A 13,835-nucleotide genomic window follows, 5' to 3' on the forward strand; every position below is an offset into this window, starting at 1 on the left:
AGATTTTTTTAATTGCCTTGAATCTGGAAGGGTTTTATAATTTGTTCTGGACTAGATAAAAATGGCTAGTTGTCTCCTTCATTATGGAAGAACGGAATGATGCTCCTAATTTTGCAAGCGAACTTGGTCCTTAAACCGGATCTATAAACTACAAATTAATTAACAAAACAAATCTTTAACAATATAACCGTTTTAGCAAATAAAAACTAAAGGACGATGGGCGTTTTGGTACCCTGTCCAACAGTGTTGAATCTAGTACCATTGCGTAGGTCTTGGCAAGGCAAAAAATGTTTACTATGACGACTAGTCCGAAATCCTTGTCCATTTCCCGTGACATCGACTAATAGAATGTGTAATGTTCATAAATCATCAACGTAAATGAAGTTCTTAAATCCAACTGTTTTGAATAAAAACTGGTAAAGTAAGAAAAAACAGGAATATGGCCTTTTTAGAATGTTTGCCTGCCGATTGATTTAAAAAAAGACTGTGCAAACCTTTGCAGTTCACGCAGAACCAGCTTATGTATTTGATGAAAGTCTTTCAGTATTTACAATCAATTGAGGTTAAAAAGTCAGGAGACGATGTTTACATAGTCCATATTACGACTCAATCTTGCTCCTCAAGAGGTGCTGAGATAATGGTGAATTTCTTCTCAAAAAAAGATGAATAGAAATGTTTTGAACTTTTGTCAAATCAGATGACGATTGTGTTTCCGTAGTATGACTCCATAGACTATTACAACCTTTAGATTATAATAGAGTGTATCAATCAATGTAAGATGTCTGTTAACTGAGTTTAAAATTATTACACTGACGACATAAATGCCTCTTAATGAATTTGCATATATGGATGACATGTTTGTTTCTATGTCGATTCAATTTTTATCGTTCTTGGATCGGACAGCTAATTGAGGCAAGCTCCATAGTTTTTATTATTCTTCACGTAAATACCTTTCTAATGATATATAATACGTTGCTGTTGGAGCGGGTACCAAATCCCATACAAAGTGCCCATTGTCCTTTGTTAGTAATAATTCAAAACTATATCAGGAGTGACTTCGAAGCGGAGCGCGAAGCTCGCGAGAAGATGGCGTCTGAGAAAGAGACTATCATGACAGACCTCAGAACCACGAAGAAACGAAATCAGGAATTGACACAACAGGTAAACAACCATTATATATTTATATATTAACATCTCCCGAGCCTTTTCCCAACCACGTTGGGGTCGGCTTCCAATCTAACCGGATGCAGCTAAGTACCAGTGTTTTACAAGGAGAAACTGCCTATCTGGACTTCTCAACCCAGTATCCCTTGGTAAGACTGGTGTCAGACTTATTGGCTTTTGACTACCCGTAACGACTGCCAGGAATGTTAAATGATAGTCGGGCCTACAGTTTAACGTCCCCGCCGAAACATAGTCATTGGTGTCCAAGATATATTTATAAAGTCCATACAAAATTTGCATTGGTACCTGCCTGACCTGGGATCGAACCCTCGTGCTCATAATTGAGAGGTTGATCCTTTATCTTCTAGGCCACCATGACTTTTGACAACTATAACATCAGTGTGTAATGTTTCGTATCATCCCACAGCTAGAAGAAGTCCGCAACATGAACCCGGGGCTGTACCGCACGGTGACGTCACGCGGCGCCCGCGCCACGTCCGCCGCCCGCGCCGCGCCCGCAGAGCCCGCGCGGGCGCCCGCAAGGACTGCGCCGACACAACCTACTGGCAACATGGTACGTTATTGTTTATTTTGATTAATCTACCTTTCAGGATTTTGGAAATACTGCTGTTACGATAGCGTTTGAAACTGATGAAAATCTCGTCGCTTAGGTAACAATACCGCGCAAGTTAAATAGGCATGATGACAGTAATCAAAAATCATTAAAATAATATATTTATTAAATTAAACTTGAAGCTTGGAATATAAAACGCGCATTGTTTTCTTTATTAATAATGTGATTAATATGTATTTTTATAAAATAAAATTACGAAATAAGGCAATCCGCCATGATATCTTGAACACCAATCAGAGCTCGTGACGTCATCTCTGAAAACAACTCGCGCGAAAGCGCGCGAACGTCACATTTCGTTATTGTGAACTTCCACTGCGATCTTTGTTTTTAATTAATTGTTTATAACACGAGTTATGGAGCCCGGATTTATCAAGGCAAACAGCGCTAATTTGCCTAGAATGGATATCATAATGCTGGGAGAGTTTTTGGCATCAAATAAAGATTTTTGTTCAGCTGAATTTAGAAATGTTAAAACTTCCATGTAAGTATACTAGTTTAATTAAAAAAACTTCCATTTAAGTGTATTAGTTTAGTTAAAAAAACTTCTATGTTAGAATATTAGTTTAATTAAAAACAATTTTAGTTATAAATAATTCCTCAAATAAACACATACATATAAATACATGATATGAATAAAATGCGTAATATAACAGCAATGAGAGATGAAACCTAACCTCGAAATAGTTATTTACATTATAAACTATGCTAGAATCTAGAGAACTATGTAATAACTTACATCAAAGTGATCTTCACAAAAATAAAGTTGTACCCTGGGCAATATTGCTTTTGAATCTCGCCTTGCAAGTTTAAGCCACTTGTTTCGTATTTTTTTATTGTGAGGAACGTACACAAATAACTTATCAGGAGTTGTTTTGAGATGTGTTCTTACACTGGGGGACCCCACAACACCTATGCACTTTCGAATTCATATTTAATAACACAAAAAACTTAATTATTGCACGAGCGTTGTTTACTTGCGTCTTGTAATTTCAGTCGTGACGTCACAAGTGACGACATGACACTGACAAGCGTTTTCGCGCCGGATTCAAAGTGGACAGAGAAAAATGCAATTATTTGATAAAAAAACTTCGCATTTTCTTAAAATTAATAATTTTTCATATAAAATAGACGTATACCTACATCATACAAAGGAATTTAAAAATTTGTCATCATGCCTATTAGACAAAATTCCAGGAGAGATAAAAAAATGATTATTATCTTTGAAACACTTCCGACAAATGTAGGTACCGAATACATAATAGGTTCAATTATGACATGTGACCATATTAAAATATGTGTATTTAATTAAATCCGATGAAGTATAAAACGTCATATGACCAATTTTGGACTTACTCTGTGTTCTTACCTAAGCAACGATATGGGATATTGTATATTACAAGAAATGTAAACGCCGAATGTAGTTCTAAAAGATGGCTTAAATGTAACTGGCATTTCGTAAAAAAAAATTAAGGGTGTGTTCTGAAATATTTTATGATTTAATATACCTACTCAGTACACTAGCTAATGTTCGGCCATTCAGAGAATGCGTTCCTGACACGTCGCGATTGAACTGACGACGTAATAACATTCATTGATTATTGATATAATAATGTTGTTTTAATGCTCGTCAATTGTTAAAACGGTAAACAACCAGCAAAAATATTTTTATCGTAACTGCAACGCCATTGCAAAGTTACGTCGTCAGTTCAATCGCGACGTGTCAGGAACGCATTCTCTGAATGGCCGAACTATAGTGCTCATGCCGTCATGCCATTTTGTGCTAGCGGCACAAACCATAGCTATTGTAATAGCGAGACAAGTGTGAGACCTATTTTGAATTATATTTCAGAACACACTCACATCAAACATAGAAAGATATACACTGTGTTCTAAACTCAAAATTATAAAAAAAGGTTCGCAAAAAGAAGAAACTATCCAATGAGGTTGACAAACAAGAAGAAGGTGCGACCAAGGAGGCCACACCGCCGCCGCTGCGCTTCGACTGCCCAGTGTGCGACAAGCCTTTCAAAACCATCATACTGTTGCAACAACATGTAGACCACTGTTTACCTTGATTTGAATCTAGTTAAATAGTTAATTTATTTATTACTTCTCATTGCATATTTATTGAATTGTTCATTACAACGTTAGATAAATATGTATGCCAGAAACAGTCTCGTAAGTTCGGCGTTCAAATTCTGGTTTCTAAATTCGATTTGGATCAATCTTATATATAATATTTTCTCTATTATATTTCTGGCGTTTTCGATTGTTAAAATTGGCAAAAATACAAACATTTTTATGTTTACGTAATAATTGACATTCTGCATTTCTTTAAAATGTCAGTTCAATTTAACTTTCCAGTACTTATTACAAAATAAGCCAAGCTTATTACAAGTTGTGTAGGTAAACATAGAAGAAATATTTTTTAATCGAATCTAAGCGTTTGAATTACTATTAATATGATGGATAAGGTAACCTGTTTAACCTACTACTATTATATTTATACCTAGGACACTAAGGCCGTAAATTCTGTCGACTATTATTGCATTTTCTAAGTTTGTATATACTTTCTAAGTATATCTTGGACACTAATAACTGTGTTTCGGATGGCACGTTAAACTACCTACAGTTTAGCTACGTTACCTACGGTACCTGGCTGTCATTGAACATCCTTGGCAGTCGTTACGGGTCGTCAGAAGCCAGTAAGTGATACCAATCTAACTAAGGGGTACTGGGTTGCCCGGGTAACTGGGTTGAGGAGGTCAGATACTTAGCTGCTGCCGGTGAGACCGGCTCGGCAGATGATGTTATCATTATTATCGACATATCTTGTTTGTAGTGAAATTACATAGGATGTGTTTTACTACATTCATACTTGCCGCTTTCTTTGTAATGCTCAAAACAAAACATGACAAAATGGAATGCACACAATTTTCTGTAATAATCCAACAATCTCTAAAAAACTGGACTGGGTATAACAGGTTCCCCTATCCTAATTTAACTATTTAATTTAAAGCTTTTCAAACGTAGGTAGCAAAATAATATTATTGAATAAGATTTATTTATTAACACTATTTACAGTTACCAGTTCTTCTGTATTTTGTGAATGCATTTTTTAAATTAAAGAAACCAATAACGCAATAAGTCAATAAATATGATAAATATTGGGCCGCCATTTTCTGACTATATTGTCAAATTAACTAACCATAGTGCATTTATTTTTTTTACTGTCACAATTTTTGTAATAGATGAAATTATACATGTTTCCTACTATATGTTATTATTATTTTTTATATAAAATCTATGTAATAGTATAAATCTACTTTTCATCAATTAGGTGAGCCAGTGTTTTGGATGTGTTGTGTTTTTGAATTAGATGTCGATAAATAATCAATAAATTAATATTTCAAGTTCATATAATAATGTCTAGCACGATTGTTTATTTAGTGTTATTCTAATCTTTGCTGTTTGTGAGTTTTGAATTAACCAAATTTTCCTTAAGCATTTCAGTGATATATGTATCGATAAAGCTTCACTATCGATTTTTGTCGTTGCGCTGAGCCGATCTAGGATAACTATTATTTAAATTACAGTACTAATAACATAACTTATTGTTATATATTCCTGTTATAAGCATGTGTGTTTATGCCTTGAAAATGCACGGCTGTGTTTCCAAAACAAATATTTTTAAATATAATTTCTAACATATTCTTCTTTGTATTTTCAGGTGTTTACGTGTCCAAAATGCATGAGGTTTTCATGTGACCAGTATAAAGTAATGGAAGATCACTTTGATTTCTGCCTCGACGACTTTTAATTACGGTATAGTAACATACAGTCTATTTTAATGAAGTATGACATCTGTCGGCCTAGTTCAATGTGAATACACCAATTAGAATAAAATTATGTATGTGATATAAATGTTGATCCTTCTGTACGAATTTGCTTTGACATAGTCAATAATATAAAATACATTATATGTATCTTAAAGAACTATTTCATGTGACAACCCTCCGATTCAGTAACAAAAGTAAGCGAAAAACACAAAGTCGATTTTTCAAAATTAGGAAAATGAAATCAATTCTGATAGATGCCATTTATGCTCTCGACTTTAGTGAAAGCTTGTTGCAGTTCAATGTTAAATACATAAATGTTGTGTATATAATAAATATAACTATAGTAGTATTTTTGCACAAACTATTCCATACAAAATGACAGATTCCGTGAAAGTTCATGGAGCTTTTTATCAGACGACACTTTTATGTTCACATAGCAACGTGTAACTTGCTTTAAAACGTCTTCCGACAATGGTATTACCGTACTTATATAGGTATATAATATCTTATGAAAACATTAACTTTGTTAGAAAAATGCCGCCCATGTTCTGTCCGTAATTTCGTAGTATTTGGGTCGTGTCTTATGTATTTTACAAAGCCTTATTTGTAACAGCTTAAATAGGAATATAATTTGCTAAAATATTCGATATATTTTTCATTGTAAACGTATTTTCTTTTTGCAATACATGGAATGCCCAATTTCCCAAAATGTTCCGTCTAAACTGGCAAAATGTATTTAGTTTTAGGTTCGTAAAATTGGGACGGTGTATATAGAGCTTATTGAAGGAGTGCCTGTTTTCTGTCAAGGCAAAATTAATACTAACATTTTATGAAGTTATCCAAAAAGCAGAACCACAATAATTATGTGCAACAACCGTCAATTTTGGTCTTCAACTAGATCTATCTAGATATTTGCTTGCCCAAAAGATTTCAGCTGCGCAAAAATAATCCTTAAGGATCTTACTTGACTCTAATGTGCAATTGGGATAACTTAATAGAATGTTTAGTGCAAATTAATATGTGTGATTGTTATGAGACTGGATTATATTTATTTAGGAAATTCTAAATTTATTCTATAGTTATTATATTCGCAATTGTTAGAAACATTCAAATTATTTTTTAGACTAATTAGCTTAGCGTACATTCCTTGAATTTTAGACAACGTGCAACGTTTGGTAATTATGGTGTTTTTATGTTAATATAATAGATTAAATTAAATGTTTAATGCGCAACGTTACTCTTTGATGTAAAATGTACTGTTTATAAAACTTGTTGCAGATTATTTAGGTGATAAAATGCCACTTAGGACATTATGCGAGACCTCAGGGTTTACGCGCCTTAGAGCCTTATATCCCTGGTCATATTTAAATTATGTCCCGTAGAATATAAGTATGGTCCTGTCACCTCATGTAAGGTCATGGCACACATGACGGGCACGGCACGGCTACAATACGGCTGTTGCTAGGTAGCTGTATGAGCGCTGTTACTTATTATAAAACGTGGTTTTAAAAAACCAGCTTTTGTACCAGGTTCAAATCACCATCCTGAACAAAGTTGGTGGACTAAATCTATTACTAAAGCGGGTATTCTTAAAACCACGTTTTATAAGAAGGTGGAAAATATTTTATGAAGGTTGCTAGTTGCCGACTGCAATCTGACATCGACAGCCATATTTGACAGCGACTGCAACTTCAAGCAGTCGCAGCATGTGTGGTCGGCAGCAAGCATGCAAAACATACCTTCAGAGATACAATTTAAGACTTCAATTCAAATGACACGATAATTGCTAGGTTGGAGCTGCGTCGTGTCGTGCCGTTTATGTAACGTATATTTTTATATCTCTACGTATTTCACTAGTCTTCCTTGAGATTAGCCGAATTTCGGTTAGAAGAATATTTTTTATAGTCGAATCTGCAATGGGTTTTTGTTCACCGCATCTTGCTATATTTTTAATGTCTTATCTACGTTCATGTTTTTCTATTGAGAAGATTGGGGGCTATATAAGACGGTTATAGCGACTCGTTTCACATCTTTGGGTTTTCATTAGGCTTTAGACTGAGTGAGATATCGCCTACAGCATTGAATTTTTTTGGCATAACTCAGGCTTATCTTATAGCTTTACATAATTGGGGTTTGTTGGGCAAGCTTCGACAGCGCACCTCAATATTTATGAAAAAAGCAATCATCACTTGGAAATACCAAGTGACCATAGAACTGACTTCTTAATTTTCGTCATGATTTTTAATGTATGCCAGCCCTTTCAAACGTTAAGCCTTTTTTTTTCTTTAATCAGCTTATATAGCCCCATTCACAAACATAATATAAATCTAGCGTGCTAATGTTGCCATTAACATGAAATGAACTTTATTTAGTTATCTGTAATTAATTCAATAATGTAAGGAATTGAATAATAATGTAATTATGTATATTTATGTACTGTGATCCCCTGAACTGCGTTGTCATATCTGATGTCAAAGATTTATTACGTTAAATATATGAATTAGGATTTTATTCTTGTATTATTATTATTTAATTATTGGAATGAAACTATCTCTCGAAGAGAGCTGATGTATTTCTATAGATTTTAAGTTCAAAATCGAATGGCATGTGCGTTAAAATAAAACGAGACCGTTTAAGATTGCTATTTAAGAGATTATCTTATAAATAATCATTCACACTCGTCTGAGGATGGTTAGGGATAAAAAAATGCATGTGTGATTTTCAAATCAAATATATTTCATGGAACCCGTAGCGTTTCTTAGCTGTTTTTATAAAATTTATACAATTATTTATAATAATTTACTAATTCATTTTTACAAACGCGTCCTATACATTGTTTATATACCATTAGCTAATTTTTTTTAACCTAGTGTCTTGCTGACAATAATTGGCACCATTTTATCTATGTCACAGGACAGACTGTTTTGTGTCGAAACGATGACGTCCCTGTGTCGATATTCATTACAAAGTATGTCTATGAAACATAAGAAACGCTAATAAACTAATAAAAGATGAGATTCGAACACAGACAAGAGTTACAGCGGAATTTACAAAAAGAAAACTTTTAAATAAGTATTAACCGCAACTTAAAGATAATAAAAAAATCAGGAATATAATATGAGTAGTTAAATATTTTTTCACACTGGTACACTCTATCGCTGTACGAAAAAGTTTCTATTCATACTTATTATTAAAAAAATATAAATAAAAAGTAACAATAGGTAATAAATAGGTCGGAAGTATATAAAAATAAATCTTTTTTAAATACTTACTAACTAATGAAATTAACTAATAAAAATAATCATTAAACTCGCTCGGCTATCAAACGAAAAGGGCATAATTTCGGTAAAATTTGTGAATAGTCAAGTTTCATTTGTGCAAGTAGACTTACTTATCTTACTTACATTTACTTGCACGAATGAGAACCTTAAGGCCCAGTTTCACTAACCAAGGTAACCTGACATATGAAAATATTTTTTATTCTATTACTTTAAAATTGGAAAGTTTTAGCATTTATCAGTTAGTGAAACTGGTCCTTTTGCATGAACATGAATAATAAATAAATAAACGCGAATGACAACTAAAACAATAAACTCCCTGAGTTTTGTAGAGATAAACCTAAGTGATGTATAAGCCACATGCGTGATTTACGTACAAACTAACTAGCAACAGATTGTGAATACTAAGTTTTAATTAAACTAAAATCAAAGTTTCTTGGTAATTAAGTTCAAATTCGTATAGCAAAGAAGTATATTGGTTCAGAACCTACCTAACATTATAAAATCAAATACTATCTTGTAAAATCTATTGTAAGGCTTTTAAAATATAATTCAAAAATTAATACAAAAATGTGATAAAATGAATTGTAGACTTGAAAAAGCGTAAGTATTCGTTTTTTTAAATACTGTGATTGGAATGCGTCGCTAATCAGCTGTCGCTTTGAGACGTTCGAGTGGGAGCCGGGCAGCTGCCGGGCGAAGCTGATCGGAAGCGGGGTAAGCAACCAGCTGCCTCCAGGTACCCAGTCGCCATCTCAAAACGACACCTAGACATTAAAATCGTTAATCTCAGTCGGATCTCACGAGACAGAACAGATGACCAGCATCGACACCAAAGGCTGCCTCAAATTTTCGAATTTCAATACTAGGAGGTGATACAATGTACTTTACACTTCCCTAAGTAAGAAGCTTACAACATTTAATAACATATAAACCATAAAATAGATAATAAATGTCCTTAGTTTACTTAATACAAATTACAATAACATTACATTTAGTTGCGAACATAAAACTATTTACGTCGCTTAAGGACTAGAATATGTTGAGGAAGAAAGCAGATGTCCAACTGGAACATTGTCTATGGTCTGCTTTATGGCAAAGCGGTCGTTGCGTGAACCTTTGCGTTGGAAGTTGGTACTGCGTAGTTATTACACGGTTAGATGCGTCGGAACTTTTTGCTCGCGATTGTAGATTAGCGTTTACCGACGAAGTCGATCATCTGATCAATTTGTTCCTTTTCGTCGTAGAGGTACAAAGACTCCATGCATCCCTTGAAATAGGGCGATGTGAAGCATTTCTCCCTGGAACACAGAAATATCTTATTAGTTTCAGGAATAATTGTTCGGTACGTAGGTAGAAGAAGAGGCAGGCGATAGAAGACAGAATAATTTTAAAAATATAAATAAAATCCAAAAGAATTAACTTGATAAAACTATTACGGTGCAAGGCAAGATAGACTGATAAAAAAACAATTTGGGTACAAAGTTTAACGCCAATCTATCGGTTTATGCAAATCAGATCAATTAATAGCAAGGCAAGTCAAGATTATAAATTAATTTCAATGCAAAAAACTCCTACAAGACAGTTAACATTATATCAGACAAATAACGTTTTTAATAATGCAGATTTTTACATTCAAAAATTAGCCATTTGCATTTTAAGTTGCAATTATTAGTCTGTGCTATAGTAACCTAAGATAATGTTAACTGTTTACACTAATTTTGAAGAGAAAAAAGTAAGAAATTGTTATAATAGTGCTCATAGTCATAAAATTGTATAAAAGTGCTGAAAAGAAGGCGTGAAGGCATGCTGTTAATTCGGCACAAAATAGAAGATAAAATTGCTGTGAAGAGAAGAATTAGAAATGTTACCTGTATTACATACTTACGATCCTTGGGTAAATATTGTTTGTAGGTATAAGATATTTATTTTAAAGGTAAACTGGTTATAAGTGCAAGCCTACTGCATAGCAGTGTTAAAGTTTTATATAACATAGTGCAGTAAATACGTAAATATAGCGTGCTGTTAATACCCCAAAGCTGAAGGAATGCTTAACGCATTAGAAAGAGTTAGATATAGGAAATATAAAGTTGTGAGAAGGAGAGGCAAAATAAATTCGGTCGGTACCTAATTCCCAGCGGGGGGGACGGCCCCGTGTAATATTCTTATATATTCCTTGAACTGTTCTAACTGGTCAGTTTCTTGTAGCACCTCCACGCAGCCTTTGAAGTAATCTGTCGTGAAACAGTCTTTCCTGTGCCCCAACAAGGAATAATGCACTTTATTACATGGTCTTTAAGGTTGGAATTCTATGGTGATTTTTTATTGTGAATTAGTTTCGTTTCTTTTGGCTTGGCAGCACCGTAATATGATGCTGCCATAAAAAATGATGTTGGTTTTTTTGATAGCGATATGACTAATGTTTTTAATAATCATACTTCGACAGTAAAAACCATTATTACGTCACGTAACTAATTCGACATCCAAACCAACTCATACAAATTCCCGCCAATTTACAATAAAAAAAAAACTGAAAAACGTCACATTTCAAAATTAGAATGCGAATCAAAACGCAACGAACCTGCATAGAGTGTAGAGTTGTGGTTCTCTAAAGAGGTTGTAGCAGTCGTCACAGATCCTGTCGAGGCGGGCAAAGATGGCCGCGTCGTAGACTCCTTTGCACTCGAGGGTGAAGAAGGAGCGCCTCGCGACGTGGTGCGACGACGAGGGCGGCGCCGCCGCGCCCAGGGCCACCGCCACCAGTGCCGCGCACGCCAACTGAATCGAACTTAGATGCATCTGGAAACAACAAATATAAGGACTTTTAGAATAATTCAGCTTTTGATACATGACTTAGGCTTAAAGGAAGGAGTAATTTCATATTTCTGACACTCGGTTTTGACCGCTAACAGAGTGTGAATAACAGCGAATGACATGCTTTTATATGCATATAAAATTAGATTTTTCCCCAAAAATCAGTGTAGGCATGAAGTAGGTCTGTAAGTAGGTTTGTAAATTAAACACGTATCTGTAGGGATGTGATAGTTACTGATTGCTACAGACTGGTAAAGTTATTCACACCAGGAAGCTAAGAAGTTATACATAAACGAGTCTGAACCTACATACATTTTACAGTTATTATAATAAGTACTTTAACATTATCAATACGTAAAAGGCCGTTATTTAGTAACGGCGAGGAGGATCAAAGGAGCGGCGCTGGCGCAATATTACCGCGGAGACTGTGTCTGCGCCGCTTGTCACGAGGTTAAGGGAAATACGCCTACCTTAGGCATTTAATAATGTGAGAGAAATTCCCATGTTTTTAAAATGGATTTTTATGAATCAACAGGGAAGAGACCGCTCAAAATCAATGTGCATGTAACGGTAACCGTTAGTTCACGGGTATGGTTTTTCCACTATGGAATTACAGTATAAAGGACCAAAATTTGTATTTTTGCGTCCTACTAAACTCATGCAGTTTAAAACTCCGCCTTAAACGATACCTATCGATAGATTAAAGCGCAAAGTGAACGGGCGATTATCTCAAAGTGGACCCGGTAAGTAGGTACAGCACGCCCAGTATAAAATTAGCTGGCTGAAATAGGAAACTAAAATTAGACTATGGTTGTCTTTCTTACTATAGGCATAGAGGTACCTAGGCTATAAACGTGTCTATATTCATCCTAACTGCTTTTCTGATTAAATGGTCGTTTAATATTGAATCTATAATATGATTTTATAGTTATTTCACTGCCGTGAAAACCTGTCATATGACCGGTAATGTTATCTCGATTATTCTCGATGTTAACAATCTCGATGTTTGATTAATCGATTTATTTTATCGGAAATGTGGGAATCTACGTGTCTAGTGATCAATCATATTGTGAGACAATGAAGGATTTAAATAGGCCGTAGGTGCTTATGGTACTTCAATATTTGTATGAATAAAAACCATTGTAGATTAAATATTGGTAATAGATACCGTGACACAGGAAATTATCACAACTTACAACATATTCCACGCTCCTTTCCCTTGCTTTCCAATCAACACGGATATTAAGAACTTGTGCAATTTCTATATCGAACATTTACGATATCTCATATTTATTGATATAAGCTGCTATATGAAGTTAGTCAACCGGATTCGAAATAAGCTTAGAATCGATTACATCTCGATTCTCGTTATAACTCATTGAAATTTTTAATTCGATTAGTCATTTGTGTTCTTATTTAATATTTCTCAGAATTTTGAAGTTCCTAATTACATATTTTAATAACGATTGGGTGTTAGAGCGTGTGCAATCGTCGAAAAACCGCGACTGTCAATTATTCGATACCGGCATATCGGCTTATCTTTGGGAAAGCCACATTTTAGTGAATGGAGACTCGAATTTGTTTCATTCGAGGCCCACTTTATCATGATTCACGTCATTGCGTGAGGTGATTGTCCTAAACTATGCTAATGACGGTTATGACCTTATTTTTTGTGATTTATGTGCGAAAGTATAAACCTTAATGCTTGCAGGTCATTTTAGCAAAAAGTGAAAATAATGTTACTTTCTTAGGTCATGTAATTTTAATTCAATTTAATGGTCATATAACGAAGATATTTGCCACAAACAGCTTATTGGGGAACCTAGTAAAGCAACGAAAGTTTAACAAAATATCCCATTGTTTTATTTCAATAAAAGTCGAAACTTGTCACTACTTAACCCTCCGCCGTGAACGCACTTAAATAAAGTGTTGCCCGTCTCAATAAACAAACATAATATATACGTAACGTTTCCTGATTGGGCCAAGTGGACCGGTTCTTACTTCGGTATCAGTATAAAGTGAGCCGACAGTCCCACCAAAAAGTTTTTGACAGAAGTTTTATCATAAGATTGGGGCATACTGTCTTTTAAACAAAAACGCATCGAG

The 13,835-nt window shown here is 34.5% G+C and overlaps 2 protein-coding genes across 8 annotated transcripts in view; one reads left to right on the top strand and one right to left on the bottom strand.

Moving 5' to 3' along the window:
* The window catches only part of LOC124638562 (optineurin), a 32,319-nt gene extending 24,171 nt beyond the window's left edge, over positions 1-8,148 (top strand). For 4 of the 5 annotated variants that reach the window (XM_047175567.1, XM_047175568.1, XM_047175569.1 and 1 more), the window contains 3 exons: positions 1,050-1,161; positions 1,592-1,738; positions 3,712-5,074. In XM_047175567.1, coding sequence (XP_047031523.1) covers positions 1,050-1,161; positions 1,592-1,738; positions 3,712-3,873 — 421 coding nt within the window. In that variant the 3' untranslated portion in view covers positions 3,874-5,074. Of the gene's footprint in view, positions 1-1,049; positions 1,162-1,591; positions 1,739-3,711; positions 5,075-5,528 lie in introns of those variants that run through there. The other variant, XM_047175570.1, reaches the window with a different exon arrangement.
* Positions 8,149-8,352: 204 nt separating this feature from the next.
* LOC124638566 (CHH-like protein) overlaps positions 8,353-13,835 on the bottom strand; it is a 68,073-nt gene continuing 62,590 nt past the window's right edge. The window contains exons 2-4 of one of the 3 annotated variants that reach the window (XR_006985376.1): positions 11,497-11,714; positions 11,043-11,169; positions 8,353-10,216 (exon numbers count right to left, since the gene is read on the bottom strand). Coding sequence is in view for 2 of the 3 variants with exons in the window: in XM_047175581.1 (XP_047031537.1) it covers positions 11,043-11,169; positions 11,497-11,714 (345 nt within the window). In the remaining variant the exon portion in view is untranslated. The remainder of the gene's footprint in view (positions 10,217-11,042; positions 11,170-11,496; positions 11,715-13,835) is intronic. The other 2 variants (XM_047175581.1, XM_047175580.1) reach the window with 2 other exon arrangements.

The sequence above is a fragment of the Helicoverpa zea genome, chromosome 17 (assembly GCF_022581195.2).
Source record: "Helicoverpa zea isolate HzStark_Cry1AcR chromosome 17, ilHelZeax1.1, whole genome shotgun sequence".
Classification (NCBI taxonomy): Eukaryota; Metazoa; Arthropoda; class Insecta; order Lepidoptera; family Noctuidae; genus Helicoverpa; species Helicoverpa zea.